Source organism: Protopterus annectens, chromosome 6.part0 (genome assembly GCF_019279795.1).
Source record: "Protopterus annectens isolate FY-2018-M chromosome 6.part0, PAN1.0, whole genome shotgun sequence".
NCBI lineage: Eukaryota > Metazoa > Chordata > Ceratodontiformes > Protopteridae > Protopterus > Protopterus annectens.
The window spans coordinates 1,296,298,250-1,296,316,038 of record NC_056737.1 but is presented as its reverse complement, the minus strand read 5'-3'; the positions used below and the strand labels follow the sequence as shown (position 1 = coordinate 1,296,316,038).

The window sequence follows — 17,789 nt, the reverse complement described above, 5'->3', positions numbered from 1 at the left end:
AAGGTCAGGGTCATACCAGCCTGGGCTACATTATCAGAGAGCTCCTCTGTGTCTCTTTTCATGTAGTCCAGGGAGGTACGTCTCAGGTCATTCACACCAGCATGTACAATGACTGAGTCATATTTGTATTTGCTTTGGAGTGACCTGAGTGTTTGCGTTGTGTCGGATCCTAGCACCCGACAGGCAGCTCACTGTGACCTTCTCTTTATTCAGACTGGTGAGCGGGACGTCAGTGTGTCTGACAATAGAGTCGCCTATAACAAGAGTATCAGGTGTGTTATTCAGCCTTAAAGGCTGTGGCTGCTTGGCACACTGACTTTGTGGGTTATGTGTTGTGTGTGTTTTGTTTTGAGGTAGCGTTTGCTTGGATGTCTGCTTTGGAGGTCTCTGTTGCTTAGGTAGATTTTTATTTAGAGCCTCCGAGTATGTTTTTGTGTATTTGTGTTTGGTTCGCTGATGTGGTGGGACTATGTGATACTGGAATTGTGTTGTGTGAGGTTACCTTCTCCTCCTGACTGGTTACACCAGTTTTGAGATGAGAGAGCTCAGCCTCCAGTTTGGCTAAATAGTTGCATCTCTCACATATATTTGAACCTGTTTGGAGGAGGAGAGGGTTGTCCGTGTACATGAGACAGTTGTAACATTGCCTCAAACCAGCTGGACTGGAGAGGACACCATTGACTGACCTTTGGACATGCTAGAGTAATAGGGAAACGAATTTAAGACGGACCAATAGAATACAGGGTAATCGTACAGAGTATAAGAGTAAGTAGTGCTTATGGTTTAATAGTGCTAACTTGTAGGATTACTTAATTGGACCAGTGAAGGGCCTTAGAATGAGAATATGGTGTTTAAATTGAGAGATAGAGCAGTTCTAAGGGAAAAAGTGAAGAGCAAACTTTGTGGAGCCAGGAATAGTAAGACCAAGAGACTAGTGATCTATCTAATTGCGCAGTAGATAATTAGTTGCAGTGAGATCTTGTTATTATCTGGATAACAGTAACATTACACAGTAAGTGTGATCCAGGGCTAAGGCTATTGGAGTGGCTTGTACAGTATAGTCAAGTACACAAGCTTAAATATCTCTACACAAAACAGCCACAGTTAAAATATTTAAATATATTTAATAATGAATAATAAAAACACAAGACAAGACTCATTAATTCAATCCAGTGACCACAGAGAGCTCAGAAACCACAGGGAATACTTTAAAACAACATTGTAGGACAGTCTGACATAAATATAGGAAACAGCTAGACTAATCTTGCTATATTCCTATCTATCCTTAAGAGAAATACTAAGATCTTAATCCTACAGATTACTGTTTTTATAATTTAATATATATAAAGCACTTTGTCTATTCAGAATCTTCAGAAATCTTTATCTGTTTAAAAACTTTCAGAATCTGTAGTGCTTGTTGTCTTAGGCTATTTTGTCCCACCCTCCCTCCCTGTTGGTGTCTTGCCCCACCCTCCCTCCCTGTTGGTGTCTTGCTCTTATACTTGGTGGCTTTGCAGTTGCCCGCCCCTACTGTGACACACCTCCCAGTCTAGTGTCATTAGCTCATTCTTCTTAATACAGAGAGAACATTTGATAAGGCCTTCTGTTCCTCCTTTTTACCTTTTCAAAAAGTAAAACAAAACTTTTTTCCTTTTTCGCCTGAACCTTCTTGTGTTCTGACTGTCCTTCTCAAACATATTGGAAATATACAGTATATTTCAGAGCATTTGTTATAACTGTATTTGCTATAACTGATTTAAGTATTTTTTTCTGGCTTTTTGAATATTTACTGCTTAGCGACTGCATCTTAGCCTGTTTATACAGCTCTGCATTCTATTTAAACTGTTTTTGTGTTGATTAACTGTTTTGCACTCTTAAAAGTTATTTGTTGCTTAATTTTACCTGTAGGCTAACACACTCAAGTGTGCTAGCCACTTAAAAGCATTTATAGCATTTACTGTCTGTTTTTTTTCCTTGTCTCTGTAAAAAAAAAAAAAAAAAAATCTCTTGTTTTCCCACCTTACTGAACTAGAGTAGTCCAGTTTCAGAGTTGCTGATCCCTGGGCTTTGTTTTTAGTTCCTGTTACTGATCCATTGCCTTATTAGGAAGGAGGGAAGTTTCTTTGCTTACCAGTGGGAGTGGGAAGCACTGAACAGCCTTTTTGTCCGAATTGGTGAAGTTTCAGCCAGAAACTAGTAGTCTATTGGTCGTTTTGGGCCAATTCCTAGCTCCTTTCTGCCCCCTGCTATAAAACACGCGTTTTCCAGCTTGTACCAACTCTGCACAGATCCTCGTGGTGGCCTGCAGAGTGATCCAAGCAGCAGAGAGCTAAAAGAGTGACTTTCTACCAGATATAAGTATTTTTTGTGGCTTTCTCACTGTTATTAAGCTAGCGACTGCATTTCGCCTGTTTTACTGCTACTTTAAGTGATTTCTGCATTTTACACTGTTTATTGCACTTTAAGTTACTAATTGTTGCAAATTGTTTCTGTAGGCTACACACTAAAGTGCTAGCGATTTACAGCATTTATAGCATTTACTGTCTGTTTTTTTCCTTATCTCTGTAATAAAACAAAAAAATCTCTTGTTTTCCCACTTTACTGAACTAGAGTAGTCTATTGGTCGTTTTGGGCCAATTCCTAGCTCCCTTCAGCCCCCTGCTATAAAACACGCTAAACTGTACTGCTGATCTAACCAGCATATCCTATAACTGAAAAGTTAATCTCTACTTGATTCCCAAGTAGACTATTCTCTATCTGTAAAGCCTAGCACTTACTCCTACAGTACTTGCACCTTGATAAAGCACTCTTATTATAGATAGTACCCCACCAGCCTAAAACCCACTTCCCCCGGAGTCCTTTGAAAGTTCTTTATCTACTACTTCTAGTATGTCGAGGGATCAGTTGCTAGTGTCCTCTCCAGCTCAACTGGTGAACCTGGGAATATTGAGGCAATGTTACAATTGCCTCATGTACACAGACAATCCTCTCCTTCTCCCACAAAACACAAATACATGCAAGAGATGCAACTATACGGCCAAACTGGAGGCTGAGCTCTCTCAACATAGGACTGGCAAGACCAGACAGGAGGAGAAGGTAACCACACACAATACATACCCAGTCACACATGGTACCATCACAACTTCAAATCATACACATACTCACACAAAGACATACTGGAGGCTCTGATCAAAATTTACCAAAACAGCAGAGGCCACCAAAGCAGACACCCAAACAACTACCACCTCACGACCCAACACATGCAACACATAGACCACACAGTCAGAGTGTCAAACAGTCACAGCCCTTAAGGCCAAACAAAATGCCAGACACACTTGTCATTGGTGATTCCATAGTCAGACACACTGACGTCCCGCTCACCAGACTGAGTAAGGAGAAGGTCACAGTAAGCTGCCTGTCGGGCGCTAGAATCCGCCACATAACGCAAGCACTCAGGTCTCTCAACAGCAGGTACAAGTCGACTCAGTCATTGTCCACGCTGGTGTCAACGACCTGAGGCGTGCCTCCTTGGACTATATGAAAAGGGACGTCGAGGAGCTCTCTGATTATGTAGCCCAGGCAGGTATGACCCTGACCTTGAGCAGTATCCTACCTTCACCTAGAATGATGCCACAATACAGTGATAAGATGATCAGCTTTAATAATTGGCTTAAATTCTGGTGTCATTCAAAGGGGATCCAATGTCTGTCTGCCTGGGATGACATGCTGGACAAGCCACGCTGCTTAGCAAGGGACGGCTTGCACCTGTCACCCTGGGCTTCGGATATTGGCAAAGGCTCTTGCCACCCCATAGTGCCTTTTTAGGCAAGGCTCAAATTCTAAACCTACCACCCTAGAACACCAAAAGGAAAAAACTAAGGGTAATGCTGCTCAATGCCAGAAGTCTCAATCTCAAGATGCACGCACTCGAGGCCCTTCTCAATATGGAGAACATCGATGTCTGTGCTGTGACAGAAACCTGGTTCAAGGCTCCTGAGAGCACCCCAGCACTAACAGGTTTCACCTCATATCATGCGTTCCGGCCCCAAAATCCGGACAACACCAAGAAAGGAGGGTGTCCATATTCATAAAGGACACCCACACCTCAAGGTTGGTGGCAACGCACGATGCATCGGAGACCATCCAGGTGCAATTAACCATAGGCAAGACTGCTCTGCAATTTGTAGCATGTTACAGGCCACCCTCTCAAACTCAGGAACCTCACATGGCCTTCCTGAAAACATTGGAGAGGATAAATGTATCTCCAAACACCATCATACTAGGTGACTTCAACTACCCTAATATAGACTGGGAACACTACTCAAGCCCGAACACTCTAACCCAAAGATTCCTGGAGTTCATAAACTCAAATGCCATGGAACAACTAGTCACCATCCCCACAAGAGGTGAAAACATACTTGATCTCATCATCACGAACATGGGATCAAAATGTTCAACACTGGAAGTATACCCCTCACTGGTGAGATCAGATCATAAACTAATCTCGCTGGAGGTCCTCATCCCGCCCCACCTGAAACAAAAAAGACCACAGTGAAAAACTTCTCAAAGCCGATTTCACACTTCTAAAAACTAGTGTGGTCTCCTTTAAGGCCCCTGAGCCAGTGGTAAACATTACTCAAACCGCTGAATCACTTACAAATGCCTTCTACCAGCACCTACAGGACTGCATGGATCAGGCAATCCCAAACAAAACTAAGACTCTCTGTACCAAAGGCAAGCGTCCAGTCTGGTGGACCCCAGCCATAAACAAGCTCTACAACAAAAGGAGGAAGCTACTACAAGATAGAGCAAAATCCTTGAAAGGTAAGACACCTTTGATCATTATAAGTAAAAAAACTAAGAGCTCTCATAAAATCATCAAAGGCAAATTTTGAGAGAAAAATCGCCAAGGACTTTAAAGACAATCATAAGGCCTTCTTTAGCTATGTTAGAAACCTAGGAGGAAACTCCCAGATATGCTCAGAATTAGTTCAAAATGATGTGAAAATTACTGAACCTACACACATTGCTAACATACTGGCTGACAGGTTCAGTGCAAACTTCTCCCCAAAAGGAGAGATATCTATTCCAGAGGATTGTAGCCCCCAAACATCTCCAACGCCCAGGTGAGAACTGCCCTCACTAAGGCAAAAACACAGCATCCATGGGACGGATGGTGTCCCCGGCTGTGTGCTTCATGAACTCAACGAGGAATTAAACCCACAGTTAGGACAGCTGTTTAATCTTAGCCTCACCTCAGGATCGTACCCAAGGAGTGGCGCCGCGACTGTGGTCCCACTTCATAAGGCGGTGCCTCCACAGACCCTGGAAATTACCGCCCATTAGCTTGACAAGCCTTATCTGCAAAGCCATGGAGAGGATCATAATGGAACTCATAAATAAAGACATAGGGAACTTGCAGACTTTGGATCCAACCCAGTTTGGCTTTGTCAAAGGCAGATCCTGCCTCTTAAACTTGGTTGACTTTTTCGAGACAGTCACCAAGGCCATTGATGAGGAAAGGCAGTCCATACAGCCTACCTCGACCTGGCAAAGGCCTTCAACACAATACCCCACTCGGGTATCATCGAAAAACTCATCAGCTTGAATGTAAACCCATACATCACAAGATGGGTTGCAAACTGGCTAAGCGACAGAACCCACAGGGTCAGAGTTGCTGGAGCCATGTCAGACTCAAAGCCTGTCACAAGTGGTGTCCCACAGGGCTCAGTCCTGGGTCCACTCTTGTTCGGCATCTACTTTTCTGAAGTACAAGCAAACACAGGAGGGTTATGGCTGACAAAGTTTGCAGATGACTGCAAACTGGGTGCCATAGTCGAAAACACATCTGACACAGATATCCTCCAGAAGGGCCTCACAGAAAGCGGATAACTGGTGCCAGAGCCATGGCCTGAAGTTAAACGCCAAAAAATGCATAGTCATACCCTTCGGGAAAAACAAGGTTACCCCTAGCTACCATATAGGTGACAATCCACTGAGCACAGAAAAAGTCATCAGGGATCTGGGGACCCAAGTTGACAGTAGTCTTTCGTTTGACACTCATGTTGCTAAAGTAGTTAGGAAAACCTTCTATATCGCCCACCTGATCATGAAGGGATTCACATCTAGATCAAGGGAGGTCATCGTCCCCCTGTACTCATCACTCATTAGACATATGATTGAGTACAATGCCCCGTTTGGAATGTATCTGACCAGACACCTGATGCAGCTTGAAAGGCCCCAAAAGTTCCTCACCAAAAGGATAAAGGGTCTCAAAAATATGTCTTATGCTGCCTGACTGAAAGAACTCCAGCTTTATTCAGTCTCGTACCGCTTGCTCAGAGGTGACCTGTGCCTGACATATAAGGCCATGTCAAACCCAGATTTGATGAATATGCTTCACCTCAAAAAATCTAGATCCCTCAGAACCACAAGGGCGGGAGACTTAAACCTTGACACGGTTATAAATAGAACGTGCTGGAGGGACAGATTCATCACCCAGAGACTCCCTATGCTGTGGAACAAAATCCCGGTACATGTGAGGCAGAGCACCTCGCTGGCCTTGTTCAAGAGGAATCTTGACCAATGGATGGGAGATCGCAGATATACCCCAGGGATTACTTCAGTGTCACTGCTTGACAGAGGCACAGAAAAATGATAGGCATAGTTTTTATTCAAACTAAAGGGGTGGCGAAAGCCACATAACTATGGGCTAGGCTTATAAATGCCCTTGGGCAGATAGCCTTAAGTGCTGGTGAGTTGTCGTCAACTTCAGTACAAAATGCACTTCTTTCTGAGAGAGTCCTTTTAACTTGATACACATTACTGCTGACTCATCTCTGATTATATCATTCTTCTCACTTCTCTGATTTAGTTCTCTGGCTAACAGAGACTTAAAATTGAGCTCTGCAGCTGCCAGGAAGTCGCAGGGCAATAAAAGACACTTTGTACATGTGAAACCAGGTAATTATCTGTGTCTTAAGACAATAGAAAGAAACTCCTAGCCTAGACATTCTGTCTCCTAGCTTGAGATCTCACAAAGTCGTAAAATTCTTTACTTATCAGCTTTCTTCCAGCAAGGTGCACTGTGGTTATGTTTTTCTTACATTTGTCAAACAAGCTTGTGGATCATATTAATATTTACCAATGACCTAGAATTATTTACAAGATTCTATCTGGCTGGGCTGGCAGCCCCTCAGTTTATCACAAGGTCCATCAGAGTGGGGTCTGACATTGCCTTGTATGTTTACCAAGTAGACTTTTCTCTTGCCTCTTGTGAATGATGTACTGGTATGGCCATATTATATTTTATCAAAACTTCATCCTGCAGGCAGTATTTGCCAGTTTTGTTTAACCAGTTTTAACCAACTTCTCTTCAGTTGGTTGTCAGAGAATATTTTTCTTGATTTTAATACTGCCATCGAGTTTGTCCACTTTGAGATGATGTAATCATTCAGATTTTTTTTAAATATGACTAATAAAGAATATTTTAACAAGATTATTCATTGACATTATATTCTCCTTATTTGAATGTATTCATTTTATGTTTTAAGTGTCAATACAAATATTCAGTTTAACTGCAAGCTCTTGAGACCATACAGTAATTCTTCATATGGGAAAGAGTATTAAATGTGCAGTGAAAATTCTCATTAAAAAATGCTTTCTCGCTGTAAGCCTTCTATAAGAAGTAATTCTACAGATTTTTTTTTGTAGTACAGTCGCATCCAAATATTTTATATATTTCTTGACTGTCTTGTAAGAAGTAACATGAACGCTTTTATTAGAGAATCCTAAAATGTATCCACAGAGATATTCTGGGTGCCCCCTTACGTAAATTGTATTGTCTACGTACATAATATAATATACAGTGTATTGTTAAACAAATGTCTGTATACAGCCAAGTTCAAATAAATGTATAGCTGTGCTTTCAAAAAAAAAAAAAAAAAAGTTCAATGGGGGCACCCACTACCATTCCTCTGCAAATGCTGTCAGAAAAGAAGAAAAAAGTTGAACCAAATGATAAGTTTCTACATCCTACATGGTTGGTATATTGCAATCTATAATTGCTTCTATTTCCTGATTATGTTAAGGAGTGGCATATTAAAAACATCTAGTGCTAACCAAAATATTCCATCAAGCCATGTAATGTCCGTTTCCAGAAATTGACCAGACTCAGTTTGTTTCCAATGTAGTTTAATGATGTAACAAAACATTCCAATTCTGTTTAACTCTCACATCCAGATAAAATGGGTCTGCCAGGGGGTTATTTATATTTTGTGGATCTTAGGCAGGTAGTAGTACCATGTAAAATTTTTCATTCCTTGAATAAATCTTTTAAAAGCATCCGTACCAAAGTAACTTAAAATTTCCCTTTTCTGTAACAAATCACTGAACTTTGTACAGCACTATAATGGATCAAACACTTTTTCATGTGTACTAATCTCTAATAAATGCTCACTGCACATGTCTATAAACTGGTGTTCACTAAAACAATATTTTTGCTCCTATCTGATTGATTAGAAAATTACTTGTAACAACTTGTACTAAATTCTTTCAGTGCTTATCATTCATTTTAGTCACCACATTAATGTTTTTTAAATAGTATACTGTATTTGTAATTGGTAATGGGCTGATCTAAAATGTATAGCAAATAAGGGAGAGGCCATATAAAGTAAGAAAGATGTATATCTGTCACCCATGAAAAGATATTGTGCGCAGTGCATGAGTATTTGTTGGTATGTATTGATTTTAATTTGATTAATGTGTTGTTGCATAAAGTAATGCAAAAAAAATGTAATGGTGTCACAGTGTGGGCCAAAGTAATTATAAGTTATTAAACCGGAGGTATGAAGACTGTGGGAGACAACTTTGAAAGGATGTGGACATGGTGAAGGATTGCATAGGAGACTAGTGGGAAAGAGGGGGGCATATGGAAGAAGGTGGAATGAGAATTGAGAAGGCAGGAATAGTGTAGTATAATGTGGCTAAAAGGATTGGTTAAAGAAGCATTAAGGGATGCATGGGCTGTGGAAAGTGAGAGGTAAGCCATTTAGGCCTGAGTATTGGAATCTTTAAAAAGGAAGCTAGGATGGGGAAACGGTTAATAGTCCAGCTGTATGGTACTAACTGAAGACATTGACTTCCCCTACCAATCTGAGTTTGATTTGAGCTGGGCTTTATGCCAGAGGAGCCCACTAGGAAGGGTTGGGGGTGTATAGCTAGTGCTACTTACTGCTCTGGTGCTTCCCATCAGAAAGCAGGGTGAGCAGAATGAAGGTACAGGGACTAAACATATATGGTCTGCCAAAGACTTCATGATCTCTTATTCTGGCAAGGGTGGACAAGCGTGCTCATCATATCTCTGTGTCTGACATTGCAGGTTATAACGTTGGGTATCCAGTATCCATCATAAAGGGGGGAGTACCTGCTAAAGTTCAGCCGACTGTGGATGTTATTTCACTAAGTTATGGTTCTCTCCTCCCAGTAAAGTTCTTGAGCTGCAAGGCTTCCTGAGGTAAATCCCTACTGAAATGAAGGGGCTTTACTTGGTCTGTGAATGATATTTAGGATCCTGAGGCCTGGCAGGACAGAATGAAAGCATGTAGGGAGCTAGGGATCAAGCCAGCTGAGGACATGTCTGTGTGTCGGTCGACCCATGCACATATATAACATTTACATACACACACTAAAACATACATTTTTTAAGCAAAGCTTAAACGTATAACCAGAAACTGTCACTCCAGTGTGAAACCAAATACCAACAAATGTACTGTCAGAAAAGCCGCAGGAAGAAATAACCTGTCAAAATCCTTTTTTTATTAACAAATAGTAAAGCACTTTTGTTCACAGTTATACAAACTTCATCAGAATAAAATCCAGTTACACAACCCCTCCTTTTAAGCTCCATCACCTTATCACAACTTATGTCATGAATATTAACTAAATTAGTATCAAATTACTTGTATATAATTCAGTGTAATTACACACTCGAAATAGTGATACATCGTAGTGTAAAACTTCTCAATTTTTAAACTGCATTGTTTGAATTTAAGAGCTTAAAAATTAAAAGGATCAGACATACAGCATACCCCACTACCTAACTGCTTTCAACACCAAAATACTATTGATAGAGACCTTATTACCCAGGCTTTCTGTTGCATTTAATTTCAGTTGCCATAACCATCTTTTCAAGATGTTTCCCAATCCTTGCCTCTCATGTTTTGAGGAACCTTCTCAAAAATATATTTTATTTATTTATTTTTTTTTTTAAATCCTCAACTTTTTGTGTGTTTTTATGTAGTGCATTTCTATCCTCCTCTTTTTTGTACTGGAATAAACATGTTCATAAATCCTAGTCCTCAAAGCTGAAATGTAAATTTACAGGGTCAAGTATTACAAATAAGATTCTTTAAGCATGTGGAAGGAGGAAGAGGTGTGACCTGAGATGGGAAAGCTATCGTAATGTGCGACGGAGGTACAATAAAAAGAAGCTGACAGTGATGAACAGTTTCTTTGGGTTGGGTATCCCAAAAAGGTTTTGAAATGTTCAAACAAGTTTGTGTAGGAGGGACAAAATTAGACCGATGTCAACTGAGGTTGAGAGGAAGGTAGATGACAGTCCTGTAAGAGGACAGATAACAGGCACTCTGCCCCATGGGGTTCTAGAAGGAAGGTCAGGCAGCTGACCACTTAAAGCAATTCATCAGATTAGTAAGGTCAAGAGAGGTGCCCTAGGGCTAAAAAAAGGGAATCCGTGAGTGATGCAGGTGACTCCATAGCAGACTAGTCATTTTGACACCTGTTTTGGAGAAGTTGATAAGATCCTGAGAGTTAGTGGGGCAGATCTTGGTGACCTGAATTACCAGAATCAAGGCAGGGTCACAGGCAGATGTTCATGCCAGATGAACCTGATAGATTTTTATGAAGTTTAAATAATGAGGTGGCAATCTTTAGTTTTCAGCAAGGCAGTTGAATTGATCCCTTATTGGAAACTAGTAACGGAACAGATAAAAGACTGACTCAGAATGACGCAGTGTGCTGATGGTTGGTAACACTACACATGGTAGTAAGGGGAGGCATTGTTTGCGGGTAGAGGAAAATAACCACAGAATACTGCAGAGATAAGAGCTTGTGACAGTATCTGTCTGATACCATAATTTGGTTGGAAAACAAAATTCTTTCTATGAATGACCATAAACCTAGGGTAGTTAATACAGAAGATGATGATGGCTTTTGTTGAGTGATGTGAGAAAGCTAGTGAAATGGTAAAAATGTATTTTTTTTTCTTTTGTTTACTTGGAAAGTCCAACTGAGTAATACCCATTTTCAGCAGATGCCCGGGGAGAAAAGTTCCAAGTACTTGTATTGCGTTTTAGTCAAATGCAGAGTAGTTACATTTCTATTTACATTTATACACAAACAGTTTACATTTATACATACACATGCTAAGATTTTAGACAGGTAGAAGTTACTACAGAAAAACTAAAGAACATGTGCAACTTGGTGGATTGTACAGGCAGCAGCTGTGTGTACAAATTGTTTTGTCATTTCAGTAAGAGGGTGAGAATATTGTATCTGAGAGTATTTGTATAGTATTGTACTGTCAAAGTTTAACCCTGTGAGTATGTGCAGGTCCAGGATTGGTTAAGATGTTTGTTTAAGCAGTGGTTTTTATTTACATGAGGAAAGTTCCGCAACGCATTGGGAGTAGAGCAAGTCTCTTGCAACATTATTTGACTTATTTTGTAAGTAATAAGAATTTGTTACTAGAATGGAGGTCCCTTGCTGGACAGTAGGGTAGTAGTAAATTTTGTAGTGCATGGAAATTTTCTGGATAATGAATGAGTTTGTGTGCTGTAGTTAGCTGTGAATGTTTGAGCATTTATTATGGTAGGAGCAGCATATGAGAGTCTGCAATAAGAAGGTAGTGGCTAAACTTTTTTCTGCAACATCTGTAAGAAATCCATTGATCCTAGGAGCCTTGTTTCTGGTGTGTGGATTTAATGGTGTGCAGTATATGGTCATATTTGAGACTATCTATTGTAACACCTAGAAGTTTACTGTGAGTTAGTTTCAGTATTTATTGACTTTATGGTAAGAGATTGCTTTTGATTTTGGAAATTTTTTGAGGTGAAAAGAATTGCTTTCTTTGGTCGAGGAGGAGGTTTGATTCTTTGAGCCAGGTTTCTACAGAGTGAGATTTTTGGGTAAGGTCTTTGATCTTCTTTATTTGTTGAGGCCGCACATATTGAGTCCTCTGCATACTGAACTAAACTAGCACGGTGAGCGGAGGTGTGCAGGTCATTAATAAATTAAATATGTTGAGTAGAAAATAAGGGATATATCCACAAATGTGCGGTAGTACCTGCAAATGGTAAGTTGTGATCAGTGTTACTACCTGGTAAAACAATGTAAAATAAGAGTATGTCTACAGTAAGCATGGCTACCAGCTTCCTGCATATCATTCTTTCCACACATATTCTCCCAGTTCTAACAAGTCTTGGGATGTTAAGTCATCCCGTAGAGGAATTGGAGCTTCTTCTTTTCAGTATGGATTTGACTTATGGTGCTGATATCCATAGGTGACCTACTTTTTTTTTTTTTTCTTTTTTTTTTTTTTGTGGCCTGCTCTCCTTTCTGTATTGGCCGGCTGATATTTCGGCCTGCATCATCAGACTCCTTAAGCATGGATGAGTATTCACCACCACTCTTGCAAAAGGCACAAGATTCTTTGCCATAATGGCACATTTCAGAAATACTATCCTGGTAAACCAGAGAGTTAGACTAGAAGGTAGAAGGACATGACCAGAGAGTGACCCTAGTACGTTGATTGCTAGGAGGATTCATCTGGTCAGCAATAATAGGGAGACACTAGTTGTTAGGTTATATTGCATGAGCGCTTATGCAAAGGAAAGGGAAGTGATGACTACAACTGCACTGGGCTTTATTGTTGACCAGACCTGAAATACTGACACTTGTGATCTGAAATTGTACAGGAAAAAAGCAGTGGTAGATTTGGTGCTCAGAGTAGTAAGCAGAATGGATAAAGGGATGGAAAAGCTGAGTTATTAAAACGTAAGGGTAGTGTTTTAATATGTCCATATTTGTTGAACTTGTATTTGTTTATAACCTCTAAATTGAAATGAACTAACATTTGTCTTCCTTAACCATCTGCACTTGAATGTATGTTAAACCATGTAAATCTTTTCGTGTTAGAAAGGTCAGGGAGGTGCCCTAGGGTGCATCACTGTGTGTTTTGGAGAGATTTCTTTATTTTTCGATACTTTTCCGTTAACTGGGCAACACTTCTAGTAGTTCGTTATCTTTGTGTGTACTATGAAATGAAAGCTATACAGTTTTACTAGTGTATACAGGTTGTTCTTGATAAATTTGATGAATGACAGCAGAAATAAGTACTCACACGTGTGGGTCGGGGTGACAGGAATGGAAAGTTTTCGGACTATTACGTAGGGTAGCGGGGCCTGACTTTAAAAAAAAAAACTGTAGTGGGGGTTCGTTTTGAAGAATGGTCGCGTTTTCTAGGTAGCTTTTCTGCTTTGAGTTGAAACGTGATCTTCCAAGCCTGGTACCGGACGAGAAGCTGATGAACACACCTTACCGTCTACAAAAGTAGACAAGGCAGTGGCACTGTCAGTGAATCCTTATAGCCTTGTGGTCTCTCAATTTAGGCAGAATGTTTATTTTTATCCGTTTGTGCTGCAGTGTTCCACTATGTTGTAATTTCTTACGGGTCATAGAAACTGTTTACACTTGATTCTCTTTCTAGTGGCCCTTTTCAGCTGCTCTTCCTTTCTGCATTGACTCAGATTTTCCGTTTATACCAAATGTGCTTTGTAATAAAGACATGAATCTGTACGAGTCTACGGTATTCATGTAGACATTTTCATGGAATTGTCTTATGTGCAATAACGTGGTGGAAATGCCAGATTTTTAAACTAGTACTGCTTGGTATTATTAAATCACTTTGTGAATAATAAGCGTAACTGAGTGCGATGCAGCAGCTGAAATTCAGTGTTCATAAATGTGTGGACACTGAAGGAGAGAGACACTTCTGTAAGCCCATGAGTGCTCATTAGTAGTTTTGCCCTGTTAACGAATAAGTACCTATTTTTCTGTTCTCTCAGTTTAAATTAATGTTTTAGTGAAGATTAGGGATGGTAAACAACATTCTACCATATACATTTTTTTCTTATGTGCTACAGTAATACAAGCAGTCTTATAATTTAGGTACATATTAATAGCGAATACTGAGCTGTGACTTTGCTGCTTTCAGCAGTCAACTTATGTAGCTTTATGTAGTGTTAACAGAAGTTTTATGTACTACTGTAGTAAATGTTGCCTTGTGTTAATCTTCAGTTTGGAATGACTGGAAATAACTTCTTAGAAACTGCATGTTATTGAAAGCATATTGTGCTGTTGCTTCTTGATCCAAGGATATCAGATTTTTTGCAAGAATTGTATGTCAAGAGTATTAAAGATTTATATTCATTCATTCTTTATAGTAGTAAATAATGCTTTATTGCTACTCTTCTTGCATTGTCATACTCTTCTTTTTGTTTAAAGGTACTACTGTGAATACAATGAGCAAACGTAGAACAAAAGAGACCAGTTTAACTCTTGGAGAGTGCATTTCTCAGGTTAGTGACAATTTTGGCAACTAAAATGTTTGCTAGGTGAATTCTGAATTGGAGCTGTTTGAAGTTGGGACATTTCCAGTCATTGTCTGCTCTGCAATAGTCTTGGTTATGAATAAGGCACCAAAGGAGTATTAAAAAAAAAAAAAAGGCAGCCAAAAAAAAATTTGGGAACCACTTGCTTCCTGGGAGGTTTTCTTTATCATAGACTGATAATACGTCATTAGAATTGGTGTTTAATGAATGCAAGTTAAAACACATGTAAACTATGAAAGCACTTAAGTAAACAATGGAGTACACACTGGTGTTGGTATCAAAGATGTGCCTGTAGATACTAATTTAGTAAATTTTGCAAATTACCATTTTTTAAAGTGGCAAAAGGTTCAATCAGTGAAAGTGTGCAAGATATCAGTGGGAGAATTTATCTGTTTGAGAGCTTTCCATTGATGCATGACAAGATGGGGTAAAATGCTGCAGTTTTTTTCATACGGTGTGCAGATTATGTATATGCATGTAATATTTTTGTAATACTTCGGAACAATAATAAACCATGCTGCCATAGTTTTAGCCAAGCGTTTGTACCAGAACTTCAGAAGTTAGAAATCTGCTTGGGCTAATGTTTTTGTCCTATGCAAGAGATAGACACTTAAAACGTGATGTGTAGCCTAGATAATTTTTCATTGGTTAAATCGTTTCTTGAGTGATACTTCAACATATCTCTGGGCCTTTGTCTTTTTTTCTGAAAAGATTTCAAGCCTGCATTAACTAAAGCACTGCTGATGATTCTGTGCTAGTTTTTTTTCCCACCCGCCCTCATCGTTGATCTGCTTTTTAAACCAGGTGACTTTAAGCTGCCCACCCTTACTGTAAGTTGAGTTTAATAAGTGCCTCCCTTTCTACACTGCTGTTGTCCTGAATTATTTATTTGGCTTTCCTTGTGATAGTATAGAAAGTGTGTTTTGCCTCTTACTGTCTGTTGTACTGCATTTACTTGCTCTGAATTCATTATCTGGCTAGCTGTTGGATAAAGCAGTGTATTTCTACACCCTAGCAGGCACTTTTTCTTGAAGAGGTCAGCGGATTCTTCTGTCGAGTGCACCTGTCTGTCTGTGTGTCTGTCTGTGTGTAGGTAGGTACTAGGCTATCTGCCGGAGGGCATTTATAAGCCTAGCCAGTGTGTTTTGGCTTTCGCCACCCCATTGATTAATTAACTGATCCTCTGTCAAGCAGAGCCAATGAAGTGATCCCAGAGGTGTATTTTCTGTTACTCATCCACTCATCAAGGTTTCTCTTGAAGTGTGTTAGTGAGGGGCTCTGCTGGGTGTAATTTGGAATTTTGTTCCAAAACATGGGGAGTTTCTGTGAACGGAATCTATCCCTCCAGCATGTTCTTTTATTGTTGTGGCAAGGTTTAGCTCACTAGAGCACGTGGCTCGCAGTGACTTTGATATCTTTAGGTGGAGCATGTCCATCAATTCTGAGTTGGACATGGCTTTGTAAGTCAGGCAGAGATCACCTCTGAATAAGTGATGTGTCAGAGTACAGCCGGAGTTTTTTCAGTCGGGCTGCATAGGACATATGTTGGAGACCAGTAATCCTCTTGGTGAGGTACTTTTGTGGTCTTTCCAGCTGTTGGAAGTGACTTGTGAGGTACATCCCAAATGAGGCATTTTACTCTATGATGGGTCTGAGTGACTAGTAGAGGGGCACTATAACCTCTATTTCTAGATGCGAACCAATTAGTAATTAGATGGGCCACATTGAAGGATTTCCAAACTACTTTGGCAATATGATTGTCAAAGGAGAGATTACTATCTACCAGAGTCCCCAGATCTCTTACTACCTCTCCTGTATTAAGGGGGCTGCCACATATGTGGTAATTCATGGGTGTTTTGTTTTTCCGAAACGGGATGACTATGCATTTTTTGGCATTTAGCTTGAGGCCATGACTTTGACACCAGGTGTCCGTTTCAGTAAGGCCTTTTTGGAGGATGTCAGTGTCAGCCTGAGAGTCCGTTATGGCACCTAGTTTGCAGTCATCGGCGAACTTGGTTGGCCATAGTCCTCCTGCGTTTGCCTGTACTTCTGAGAAGTATATGCCGAACAGTAGGGGTCCCAGGACCGAGCCTTGTGGGACACCACTTGTGGCTGGTTTAGAGTCGGACCTGGAGCCCGCTATTCTTACCGCGTGAGTTCTGTCTGTAATCCAGTTGGCAACCCATCTTGTGACGTAGGATTTTATGCTCAGGCTGGTGAGTTTTTCTGTAATAACCGAGTGGGGAATGGTGTCGAAAGCCTTGGCGAAGTCAAGATATGCTGTGTGAACCAACTTTCCCTCATCTATGGCCTTGATGACTGTCTCGAAGTCAACCAGGTTTAGTAGGAATGATCTGCCCTTAACAAAGCCAAACTGGGTCGGGTCAAGTGTTTGGAGGTTCCCAATGTCTGTTATTGAGTTCCATGTTGATGCGCCCCATAGCCTTGCAGACCAGGCTAGTCAGGCTTATGAGGCGATAGTTACCAGGGTCAGTTGTGGCTCCTCCTTTGTGGAGACGAATAATCATTGCTGTGCGCCATTGTGGAGAGGCTGAGGTTGAATAGCGTGTTTTCGATGGGGGGTTAGTTCATGCAAGACGCAGCCTGGGACCATTTGGTCCCATTGACGCTGAGTTTTTGGCTTTTGAAAGGGCTGTTTTCCCTTTGTGCGTCTGATTTTTGGGACACTACACTTTTCCGGTATTGTTGTGGGCCCATTTGGAGGTGAGAGGGGGGTGAAGTTTGCACTGAATCTATCTGCCAGGATGTTGGCAATATCAGTAGTTTCAGTATATTTTGTGCTAGTTTGCACTAGTTCAGTACATATCTGCGAGTTGCCACTTAGATTCTTAACCACAAAGCCTTCTTTAGCTATGTCATCTTTTGAATCCTTGGCTATTTTTCTTTCTAAGTTGGCCTTGGATGATTTCATGAGGGACCTCAGTTTCTTACTGATACTGATCAGGGATGTCCCCCCCCCCCCCTTGGGGATTTGCTTTTTTTCTGAACTAGTTTCCTCCTCCTGTTGTATAGCCTGTTTATTGCAGGGGTCCACCAAACTGGTTTCCTTCTCTTAGAGGAGTGAGTCTTGGTTTTGCT

The 17,789-nt window shown here is 40.6% G+C and overlaps 1 protein-coding gene across 4 annotated transcripts in view; it reads left to right on the top strand.

Moving 5' to 3' along the window:
* Nucleotides 1-17,789, top strand: part of ORC4 (origin recognition complex subunit 4) — a 693,897-nt gene that overhangs the window by 51,040 nt on the left and 625,068 nt on the right. For all 4 annotated transcript variants that reach the window (XM_044074865.1, XM_044074866.1, XM_044074868.1 and 1 more), the window contains exon 2: nt 14,584-14,657. In XM_044074865.1, the coding sequence (XP_043930800.1) occupies nt 14,601-14,657 (57 nt within the window). In that variant the 5' untranslated portion in view covers nt 14,584-14,600. The remainder of the gene's footprint in view (nt 1-14,583; nt 14,658-17,789) is intronic.